The following is a 12,519-nucleotide window of genomic DNA, read 5'->3' on the forward strand; positions in this document are numbered from 1 at the left end:
TTAGTCACTCTTGCTGAATGGTTTTTGACAAAGCTACTGAAAGAAATGGTGAAATGATACCTGAATTCATTAGCCACAAATAGCCCCATTTCTCTCCCTTGACCCTACTTCTCCTTCAGCAGTTTTGGAGCTCACCGAGATAATTTCTCCCCTTGGCCTTTTCTTTCAATGCCTGGGAACAGAAGGGGTATTTGGACTGGCAGCTGTGTAACCTTGGGTAAGTCACTTAACTTCTCTGGGCCTCAGTTACCTCATCTGTAAAATGGGGATTAAAACTGTGAGCCCTCCACGGGACAACCTGATCACCTTGTAAACTCCCCAGTGCTTAGAACAGTGCTTTGCACAGAGTAAGCGCTTAATAAATGCCATTATGATTATGATTAAGATATAAGCTAAGAATAATTGTAGTATTGGTTAAGTGCTTACTATGTGCCAAGTGCTGTATTAAGCCCTGAGGTAGATACAAGATAATAATAATAATAATAATGGCATTTATTAAGCACTTACTATGTGCAAAGCACTGTTCTAAGCACTGGGGAAGTTACAAGGTGATCAGGTTGTCCCACAGGGGGCTCACAGCCTTCATCCCCATTTTACAGATCAGGGAACTGAGGCCCAGAGAAGTGAAGTGACTTGCCCAAACTCACACAGTTGACAATTGGCAGAGCTGGGATTTGAACCCATGACCTCTGACTCCAAAGCCCAGGATCTTTCCACTGAGCCACACTGTCAGATAGTCCCTTACAATATAAGGAATGATAATAATAATAATTGTTAAGCATTTACTAGGTGTCAAGCACTGTACTAAGCGCTGGGGTAGATAATCAGGTAGATATCATGTAAGATAATCAGGTTCTACAAGGGGCTCACAGTCTAAGTAAGAATGAGAACAGGTACTTATTCCCCGTTTTACAGATGTGGAAACTGAGATAAGTGGCTTTTCTAGACTCACAACAGCAGGCAAGAGAAGCAGCTTGGCCTTAGTGGACAGAGCATGGGTCTGAATGCTTATCCCATCTCCACACTTGTCTGCTGTGTGACCTTGGGTGAGTCACTTAACTTCTCTGTGCCTGTTACCGCATCTGTAAAATGGGGATTAAGACTGGGAGCCCCATGTGGGATAGGGACTGTGTCCAACCTGATTAGATTGTAGCTTCCCCAGCACTTAGAAACATGCTTGACACATAGTAAGTGCTTAATAAATACCATCAATTATTTTGTATTATTTAAGTGACAGAGCTGGGACTAGAACTCAGAACTTCTGCCTTTCAGGCCCAAACTCTTTCAAGGCCAACTCATATACAGTGAATGCAGGATCCTTCATGTTAGGGGAATAATAAATACTTGATAATAGCCATGTGCCAGGCAAGTAATCAGGGACAACTGATGTTGAAAACCTATTAACTTTGAATTTTCTGCAAGAGGATGGTATGGCCATTTTGGGTGTTTATTTACAAGGGTGGGTTGGGGTAAAGTCTAGAGGATCCCCTCTCCAATCTTCACAATCCTTCTAAAACAAGTAGCTAGCACTTGGGTGCCCTTACATTTATTTATAAATACATTATTTGTTACATTTACATTTATTATTCAAATAATAAATATAGGATCTATTTGCCTTATTTGAACATGAACTTCCTAAATAAATGTTGATCAAGAATTGTTCTACGCTTTGCCTAATACTATTTACCACTGAGAAGCAGTGTGGCTTAGTGGATACGGCATGGTCCTAGGAGTCAGAAGGACCTGGGTTCTAATTCCAGCTCCGTCACCTGTCTGCTGTGTGACCTAGGGCAAGTCACTTAATGTCTCTGTGCCTCAATTACCTCATCTGTAAAATGGGGATTGAGAGTGTGAGCCCCTTTGGGACAGGGACTGTGTCCAATCTGATTAAGTTGTATCTGCCCCAGTGCTTAGAACATAATAATTATGGTATTTGTTAAGCGCTTACTATGTGCCAAGCACTGTTTTAAGCACTGGGGTAAATGCTAGGTAATCAGGTTGTCCTACCTGGGGCTCAGTCAATCTCCATTTTACAAATGAGGTAACTGAGGCACAGAGAAGTGAAGTGACTTGCCCAAAGTCACACAGCAGATGTGGCAGAGCAGGGATTAGAACCCACAACCTCTGACTCCCAAGCCCCTTGCTCTTTTCCCTCCTCACCTCCTCCAGGAAGCCTTCCCACAGAGCCCCCTCCTTCCTGTCCCCCTCCTCCCCGCCTTACCTCCTTCCCCTCCCCACAGCACCTGTATGTTTGTACATATTTATTACTCTATTTTACTTGTACATATTTACTATTCTATTTTATTTTGTTAATATGTTTTGCTTTGTTGTCTGTCTCCCCCCCACTAGACTGTGAGCCCACTGTTGGGTAGGGACCGTCTCTATATGTTGCCAACTTGTACTTCCCAAGCACTTAGTATAGTGCTCTGCACAGTAAGTGCTCAATAAATACAATTGAATGAATGAAGTACAATAATAATAATAAAGCAGGAAGCAACAAGTACAATAATAATAATAAAGTAGGAAGCAGTGTGGCCTGGGAGTTACAAGACCTGGGTTCTAAACTTAGCTCTGCCACTTGCCTATGTGACCTTGGACAAGTCACTTCATTGGGTCTCTTTTCCCGGGGGTTAGTTACCCCTTCTCCCTCCTTAGATTGTGAAGCCACGAGGGACAGACTATGCCTAACTTGTTTATTTTACATTTACCCCAGTGCTTGGTGCATTGTAAAGCCACTAACACTGCCAATCAATCAGATTTGAGGACTCTAGACTGTCTGGCCTTAAATTTGCTTCCTTCAGGACTGTACTAATCACTGATTTGTTTTTTTTAAATGCCCGTTATAGTATGGAGCTCATCACCCCGTTCTGCAGGAGGAAGGCCAGATTGTTGGAAGGTGTCCCTACTTTCGCGTTTTTAAAACTATTTTTAAGCATCAGTGATTATGCTATGCAAAAGAGTCCCTGTGTTTTTCAAGAAGTGGGTAGGTAATATTAAAATTATAATGTACTACACAAAACAAGGTTCTGCTATATTTAGTGCCAGAGTGACATGGTTCAGGTTATAACAAGTTCAGAATATTTTGACCAAAAAAAATCAAAGTGCAACAGAATGTGTTTTCTTGCTTCTACTTTCCCTCTCTCAGGGGTATGGACATTCGCTCACGTGTGTGCATGCACAACCCCCTCCCACCCAAACACACACACAGACACGCATACTCCCCCCCACCCCCAACACTAACCTTATGGATAGAGATGTGGTTGAACTCTTTTTGGGAACAATGGTCCACTTAAGGAATATTCCACACTGCCAAAAGGAGGCAGCTTTGTTGTCAAATATATTTTATTTAAGTGAGGAACAAAAAAAAAATATATTCACAGGAGCAACGGCTAGCCAGCAATTATCTAAACTTTATTATAAATTGATGTCTGCAACTAGGCTGCTAATATAGAACATACCTGTCGAAAACATAACACCCATATCTTAAAAATTATTTTCTTAATTATACATGATAAAAATAATTTCAAGAGCAATGCAGAGCAACATTACCTGCCCCACTGCCTGGTCGGATAAGCATTGAAGATTTACAGACTTTAGAGACTTGCTTCTCGCTTCTCTCTGGCTTAGAGTATAGTAGCCAAATTGTCATTTTATAGAGACACAAAATCACCCATCTTTAGCAGTTTTACTTTTCCTATAACTAGTTATATATAATATAAATTTTGGAATTTTCCTCTGTTTTGCATTTGTGCTTACAATGAACAGTCCAGTGCTTAGTACAGTGCTTGGCACATAGTAAGCACTTACATACCATTAAAAAAAATCCTAAAAAATATAAATGTGCTAAAAACAAATATGATTGAAAGGGCTAGCTAGCTAGTAGTGGCAGTATATTAATACTTCTGGTCCTAGAGTTTGGAGAGGAATCCAAGTTCCTGAATGATGCCCCAACACACAGATTATAAGGTAATGAGAATGAAGACGAAAAATGTTCTTTTCGACACGGCCACAAAGTCAACCTCCCAGAATTCATAACCAACAGCGGTGATGCTTTATGCAAAACAAAAAGTTCAGGCACGGAGCAATCCGATGAACACTGGAAAAGTGAAAGTAGAAGCCAAGGTAAACGAAGTTTCAGGTAGAGAATTTATACGTCTTTGCTACAGGCTGAATGAGATGATTACAAAGAGACTTCTGCCCATGTGTAATAATGTAGCCCAAAGCCACTTGAACAGACCTGAGAGAGCCTATTCAAAACTGAAATTAATCCCATGATTTTACCAACTCATTTCTCCTGAGTCAGATCCTCCATTTTGGAAGTTGCATGGATTAGAGAACCATTTCGAAAAATGGATGTACCAGTTCACTGGTGACTTGAAAGGACTTCAAGTGGCTTCCCAAAATGTTCAACTTAAAATCAGTTAGAAGCTCACGTACTGGGAGAATCACTGAAAAAAGAGCTAGTTTCCATTCCTGTGTGAGGGGTGGGAGTTTCCTATATTTTCAATTTTTATTTTACTGACACGAAGGCAGGCAGGACTCCTTTAGACACAAATTTGGCTGTTTTAAAACTAACAGGTCTGGTTCAGAATTCACTGATAAGTTTTCATCACTAGGAGAATGATTTTCCAGCCAAATGTATTAAGGGAAAATGCATTCCCTAAGGAGGTGCAATTCCACCTAATAATTGTTAAGAATTAAGCTACTTAGTGTCCAAGTATCAGATCTTAGAAAAAGCTGGCCCTCTGTATTTCACTACTAACAAATACAAATAAATCAAGCATTGTGTTAGATCTTACATAAACATGAGACAAAAATAACCTAAGCCCTGGAAATTAATACTGGATTCAATATGCACAGAATGAAAAACTCTAGACTAGACTATCAATACACTTATAAAAGGCAATTTGGCATTCCTTAACCATTTACTTGAATGTTATACTCCCAATTTTTTTTAACATCACTTAAGGGCTACAAAATGCATGATCAAATTTATTTTGTAAAATTAAAACATGGAGCAGTTACAGATGTGCACATATACACAAACACATCAAGTTTTAAAAATCATGTAAAAACCCACGAAGGCTCAAAAGCATGAACTACAGAGAAGAGACATCTGGTCAGCTTATAATACCCATTTTTTGATCAACCAAGCGAGGCAAAATAGGATGGATTGCTTACAAATTGTTGGGCTTTGGTGGGCTTCTGAGCTATTATGTTATAGATGTCCCCCACAAGGCTCATGTCCACAGACTAGGGCAAGATTTACAGGTGAAAATTAGAGCAGTTGTGGTTTCATTATTAAATACATTTAACACAAAGCACACGAGTGGGGGATGCAAGCAGCATGCTTTGCACTGAGGTGCAAAACAAAATTCCTCCTGGTCAGCTATTAGATATAAGACATCGTCTGAAGGCAGTTATATTTGGTAATATTTTCCTTCTACTCAAGAAAGTTTATCTGTATGAATGAGGTTACTTTTTTAAAAAATAAGAATAATAAAGCAGAAAAAACAAAAAATGAACTACACTATATATGTGTACAGTTGGCCAAGGCACAGCAAGGTGAAAGTGACTTTAATTACAGAGGTCACTATTTGAACTGGGGCTCTCCCTGTTATTTTAAGTGCCTCCTGAAGATGTACGCTGAGAGACTGCGGGGGAGGAAATAAAAAAACAGAGAATTTAGCAATAAAGTTGTCCATTACCATGTTCCTTACTTCCTTGCGAAGAGATGAAACTAATCTGCCAAGTGAGGTGGCTTCTTACATACTAGTCTTTGAATCTGGTAGCAGTTTTCCGCATCAGATGGAAAACAGGATTTAATTATAGTGAACATGTTTTAAAACCCTAATGTAGATAAAGAAGTTCAGTAGGATTTTTTTTTCCTCTGTCACAGTCTATGACTTTGGTAGGCATAAGACTTCTTAAAAAGGGTGTCCCACTCCAACGCTGATAATACCTTGGGTTTTCTCTATCTGCCCACCCTATCCATAGAACATCATAAATCCGATTTTTAAAAGGCACTATGCGGTACATAAAGGACTTTAAAGCTGTTCTTTTCCTGTTTTTCCCCCCGTAAAGTGCAAAAAAGGAAAGCAAAGTAAAGAAAAAACAAACGAAAAAAACCCAAACCAGACACAGGCTTGGACCTATATCAGAAAGGAAAGAAATGCTTCCAACTGCATTCAAAGTGGGTTTTAGAGTTCAAAACCAAGGGCTTAGGACTCTTTTGTTATTTCGGCACTGAATCTTGAATGAGACAAATTGCATCCTGCTCTGGACCTGGAACTGTAGCTAGAGTAGAAACACGGTATCAAGATGGGACCAGTAGAGTTCTTGCTGGATCCTCCCAACTGATCTTATTGAATTTTCTTTTTCTCCAAGGGAGCTCTTCCAATTCCTAGATCTCCTACAACTGTTCGAGTGGAGTTGCCCATTCGAGAGGTAGCCTGAAAAAAAAAAATCCACGTATAAAACCCATGAGTTTACAATATTCAGCATAATGCCCTAAATAATACTAGTAACAATAATGATGGCATGTATTAAGCGCTTACTATGTGCAAATCACTGTTCTAAGCGCTGGGGAGGTTACAAGGTGATCAGGTTGTCCCACGGAAGGCTCACAGTCTTCATCCCCATTTTACAGATGAGGTAACTGAGGCACAGAGAAGTAAACTGACTTGCCCAAAATCACACAGCTCACAATTGGCGGAACAGGGATTTGAACCCATGACCTCTGACTCCAAAGCCCATACTCTTTTCCACTAAGCCACGTTGCTGCTCTAATAATATAGTAATAATAATCTATAATATAATATAGATCTAATCTAATAATAATAATATCGGAAAGAAGAACAGAATATATTCACTTTTTTCAAAAGTAAATATATATATACTTTCAAAGATTATAGGGCGTTAAAGGAGATGAGAAAAATGTGGGGGACCTAGGGACCCCTTAACCCAAGAACGTTCAATTGAGCCCAGGAATACTAGAGATGGTGGCGAGAGTGTCGACCCAAATAATTCTTATATTAAGAATTTAGGAACTAGCCCACTGTTAGGAAAATTCCTGTAAGTTGCACAACTACCTTTTGACACAGCTAACAATTACTCAAGAAGGAAAATAAACAGTGCTTCTCGTAAGGAAAAAAAAAATCAAGAAATTAATGTCAGAGGTAAGACTGGTCAGCAGGATATTTTCTGGCTCAAAGTAGGGAACGCCACAGCCGCGTGTATAAATGCTTATAAAATTTAAGAATGCTCCCATTTTAGTAGAAATAGAACTGAAGAAGGTTGTGATTTACTGAGGCGAACTGATTTTCACGGCATGCGTATGCATGCACTTTGTTTTCTCCAGGCCCATGACCTCCCTATCTCATAGTCTCACTTTTAAAAAAAAAAATAAATTCCTTTTACCATTTGAAATTTTGAAAAGGCTCTAAAAAGGAGAAAGAGAAGCATTTGAACCAAAAGGCTGGTTTGGGCAGTGGAGGAAAGGCGAGAGAGGGGCTCAGATCTGACTGGAGAAGAAAGGAGAGAGAGGGTAGGTGGGGTTGCCCATAGTGAGAGTAGATGATGGAGGCTGAGAAGGCCCACTGGTTCCAGGAGCCAGCCTCGCAGTGAGATGGGGTCACAGTTGGGATTTAGTCTATTTGGTACAAGGATTAGGCAGTCTAACCGAATCAAGGGATCTGAACCACCTGGAGAGGATGGGGTGTTTAGGAAGGCCCAGCATAGTGTTTGGGGAGGGGAGGGGCGACAGTAGAAAGGAAAGATCATTTGGGTTCAGTTGGGGAGTTTGGACCAGAGTTCCTTTTGGGAGCCAATGAAAACTTTCTCAAACCTAAATGCAATGATTAATGCATACGGCAGGCTAGCAAATGGCCAATTACAGAAAGTTCTGCTCTAGCAGCATTTTAGTTTTGCACTTTGGATCGAACCCTACTGAAGAATAAGGGGCCGTTCTCCCCACAGCACGAGTCTACTCTGGGCACAATATGATCTCCATTGATCCACACTGTGAGGAAAAAAGTTGGTTATGTGCAAGTGGTGGTCAAAGGATGAGTAGTCCCCCTTTTAGACTGTGAGCCCACTGTTGGGTAGGGACTGTCTCTATATGTTGCCAATTTGTACTTCCCAAGCGCTTAGTACACTGCTCTGCACATAGTAAGCGCTTAATACGATTGATGATGATGATGATGAGTACCGCAATGCCATCTTTCCATAACACAAGGTTCTTCATGAACACAACTACTGCCCGATAGCAGAACTGACTGTACAGAGATGACCACCTTTTAGCAAGATTAGGAGTGGGCAGTCATCTGCCAGAAAATTCAAAGTTGTCACAGGGAACATATGTGAATGATCCTTAATGGGAGCGGTGGACATCAACCACAAACAGGCAAAACACGATATGAGTTTCTGTCTTTTCTTTGCCCTGAAACATTCCTAAATGGTACTGTATTTTAATAATAGCAATAGTAATAATGGTATTTTTTAAGCCCTTACTACGTGCAAAGCACTGTTATTTTGCAATGTAAAGGTAAATCATTTATGCCCATTACCACCACCCCTCCGGCTTGCTTCAGAGACACCATCGCTACTCACCTGTTCCAATACATACGCAGCGCTGGAATCAATAGCTCCACCCAACTCCCGATACTGGCCAGAGTACTTAACATACCCCCAGGTGAAGAGGGCTATTAGCAACAGTCCGACCATACAGTTGAACAGCTGGGCCACGATATCAAGGCCTACAAAGCCAGTGAGGCCAGAACCAATGTATAAAGACATAATGATGCAAAACAGCACGGCGGGTGTGCGGAAAGTGTTAAAGATATTCTTGCTCTGGTTGCTCTTGCTGAAATTGTCATACAATTCTTTGATTTCCCTCTCCAGTTCATCCTGGTAACGTTGGCTGAAATCCTTCCCACCCATCTTCTTGGTCTTCTTGAACTGGTCCACGGATGCAGTCAGGAACTCTTGGTGCTTCTGTTCGAGGAGTTCAGGGGACATATAAGGCTTCTCTCCACCACAAATCTAAAAGAGAGAGAGAAAAAGGCACACTATGCAGCCGCTCTAACAGGAATTAATGAGAAAATACTGCACTACATTGACTTGCAATTCATCAACCTGTGTTTATATGTTTCCTTATTCTTTCAACTATGATTTTTTAAAAATCCATTTATGCTTGTAACTTTTTTTTATGGCCAGGAACTGAGTAAATCTATAAATCCCCCACGCAGAATGCTCGGCTCACAGAAGTGGCTTGACAAATCCCGATGATGGCGAGGCTACATGCAGAGCAGTGGAGTATTATGTGTGATGTTTTAGATCTTTTAAAAAATGGAGCAAGACAGAGAGGGCAATCAGCATTTACAATATAGGAAAAAAAGGACAATGGCAGCAAGTGAAAATAATTCTTATGAGATTTAAAACCATGGCCAGTTTTAGTCAAAATGGATCACATCTGATAAAAATGTGGACTTAACAATCGTAAATCAATTTATGTAAATAGACTACAGGGCTATGATCAGAAACTGGGCAATTAGCCAGTCCAAGTGAGATAAGAGGACCTATTTTCAGATGTGATTCTCATCTTCTTCTTAGGTCTGAGTTGGTTCCAACAATGGGCAAATGACACTCGACACACCCAGCAATAATGCTGAGGTAGCATCTTAGTTCAGAATACTTTGGATTTCCCACTGCCTCCTTCCCCTCCCCTCAGTACCTGTATATATATTTGTACAGATTCTTACTCTATTTCACTAGTACATTTTTACTATTTATTTTGTTAATGATGTGCATATAGCTGTAATTCTAATTGTTCTGATGATTTTGACACCTGTCTCCATGTTTTGTTTTGTTGTCTGTCTCCCCTTTCTAGACTGTGCGTTCATTGTTGGGTAGGGACCGTCTCTATATGTTGCCGACTTGTACTTCCCAAGAGCTCAGTACAGTGCTCGGCACACAGTAAGCGCTCAATAAATACAATTGAATGAATGAATGAATGAATAGCATGTCTCAGACACATTGATAGAGACAAAATGAATTAAGTGGGACAGGTGTGAATTTGGGGTTCCTGCTTTGCCACTCGAAAAACGACCTACCAGTTTCAAGTCCACTTGCTGAGGCTGAGGCGGGGCGGGGGAGGAGCCTCGGCAATCACAGCAAAGGTGAAAGAGCAAGTAAGGTAGCGCCAACGCGGCTATCCTGACCCACTGCTGTTTCTTGGAGCTTTTTTGAGCACGACTGGAAATGCGACATGGTGACTATACCAAAAAAACTTACAATGCCCAGTACAGTGCACGTAGCAAGGGCTTAATAAATATCGCTAAAAGAAACAGCTCAAGGCATCTGCAGCCACTGCAGTAGCAGTGATTTTTAACCTCCACAGCAGCTGTGTGAGAAATGGTTGTAGCTTTGAGGGCTCGTGGGTCTCGATGTGTAGGTGCTTTGCCTTTCATTCCTACCACCACCATCCCATGCCTCGAGCTCAGGTCCGTCTCTTTTTTTTTATCCCCACGCCCTGTCCCCGTGTGTTGCTTTTTCTTTTTGGAACTGGCCCAGTCAGTCCCGCTTCGAGCTACTGAAAATTTGTTCGCCTTTAGGAGGGGGTAGACAACACTCAACTCGGGGTTGTCATTTCTCTTCCATTTCTGGTTGTTGGGACTCAACACTGCAGGCCTGGGAGGTCAATGGCCTGCCTAGCTGGGCATGGTCAGACCCAGATGCCCCAGCACACATTGTCCCAAAACACTCTTGGGAGTATCAGACCCAAGTGCTGAATTAAGGCTGTGCAGGAATATATAAACCATCGCCTGAGTGTCTGATACTCCTAAAAGACGTCCAGGTGACTGACCCATGAAAGTCAGTCAGTCAGTCGTATTTATTGAGTGCTTACTGTGTGCACAGCACTGCACCAAGCACTTGGAAGAGTACAATATGACAATGGAAGCTGGGACAGTGTTGCACATTCACAATAAAGTCATGTATTCACGCTTGATACCAAGGACAACCACCACGGGTGCATGACAGCAAGCCCACTCAGGAGTAAGGGCTGGCTGCCACTGCAGTTTTGATAAGATCCCCTCTGGACTGGCAGAGCAGCAGGGCGTAGTGGATAGAGCAGGGGCCTGGATGACAGAACGTCATGGTTTCTAATCCCAGCTCCACCACTTGTCTGCTGTGTGACCCCGGGCACGTCACTTAACTTCTCTGTGCCTCAGTTACCTAATCTGCAAAATGGGGCCTGAGAATGTGAGCCCCACACGGGACAGAGTGGGGCTGTCCAACTTGATATGCTTGTATCCACCCCAGAGCATAGCCCAGTGCCTGGCACATAGTAAGCGCTTAACGCACGCAAATTCGTGAAGCGTTCCATATTTTTCCCATATATCCGCCAAGGTAGCTCTCTTCCTTCCTTCAAAGCCCTACTGAGAGCTCACCTCCCCCAAGAGGCCTTCCCAGACTGAGCCTCCTTTTTCCTCTCCTCCTCTCCAACCCCCCCAAGCCCTACCTCCTTCCCCTCCCAACACCTGTATATGTTTGTACAGATTTATTACTCTATTTATTTTACCTGTACATATTTACTATTCTATTTATTTTGTTAATGATGTGCATTTAGCCATAATTCTATTTGTTCTGATGACTTGACACCTGTCCACATGTTTTGTTTTGATGTCTGTCTCCCCCTTCTAGACTGTGAGCCCATTGTTGGGTAGGGACCGTCTCTATATGTTGCCAACTTGTACTTCCCAAGCGCTTAGTACAGTGCTCTGCACACAAAAAGCGCTCAATAAATACGACTGAATGAATGAATAAATGAACAAATACCATCATTATTATCTAGACTCCCCCAAACTGGAGCTCAGCTTGGGCCACCATTTTCAGCCTGTACTGACTTAATACTATATTTTAGTGAACCAGCGACCAGTTTATTAATTATCTCATGAGGGGGATTACTGACATTGTAATACAACAGTGGTGGGGTCCGGTACCCTCTTCGGATGGACTCTCATCCAGGAGACTAACTTTCAAAGCATGATGAGACACATATCGGTTCTCACTAAAATATAAGCATGGCCGACAGGTAAACTTCTTCCAAGCAAGAAAAATGAAACCGATTACAAGGCTGCTTTAGTGTAAGTAAAATCAAAGGAGACCTCTGCGTCGGCTAAACTACAGCCCAGCAGTGACCCCTTTCCCCAGTCTGCACTAGCAGCTGGGAATGAATTTTCAGCATTCCTCATTTCCAGAAACTTCCAAACATACAAACTGGACTGCTGGGTCCATGTTTCTCTTGGATTTTAATATTTCATTTTGGATTTGATTATAGTTTTGATGTTACTTTCTTATAAAATGTAGTTCCCATTTTATATTTTAGTCCCAAGGCTGCTTGGTCACAGCCTAATTTGCATTAATTATTGTTAGAGTTTAGGGAACTATAACTCTGTTAATCAATAAATAACCTTTACTGAGTGAGTGCCTCCTGTGTGAAGAGCACAATAAAAGCAA

General features: G+C 41.6%; 1 protein-coding gene across 6 annotated transcripts in view; it reads right to left on the bottom strand.

Annotated features, from left to right (window-relative positions):
* Window positions 1-3,328: 3,328 nt before the first annotated feature.
* Window positions 3,329-12,519, bottom strand: part of ATL3 (atlastin GTPase 3) — a 35,248-nt gene continuing 26,057 nt past the window's right edge. For all 6 annotated transcript variants that reach the window (XM_038765189.1, XM_038765188.1, XM_038765192.1 and 3 more), the window contains 2 exons: window positions 8,611-9,042; window positions 3,329-6,452 (listed from right to left, as the gene is read on the bottom strand). In XM_038765189.1, coding sequence (XP_038621117.1) covers window positions 6,363-6,452; window positions 8,611-9,042 — 522 coding nt within the window. In that variant the 3' untranslated portion in view covers window positions 3,329-6,362. The remainder of the gene's footprint in view (window positions 6,453-8,610; window positions 9,043-12,519) is intronic.

The sequence above is a fragment of the Tachyglossus aculeatus genome, chromosome 22, assembly GCF_015852505.1.
Source record: "Tachyglossus aculeatus isolate mTacAcu1 chromosome 22, mTacAcu1.pri, whole genome shotgun sequence".
In the NCBI taxonomy this organism is placed as follows: Eukaryota; Metazoa; Chordata; class Mammalia; order Monotremata; family Tachyglossidae; genus Tachyglossus; species Tachyglossus aculeatus.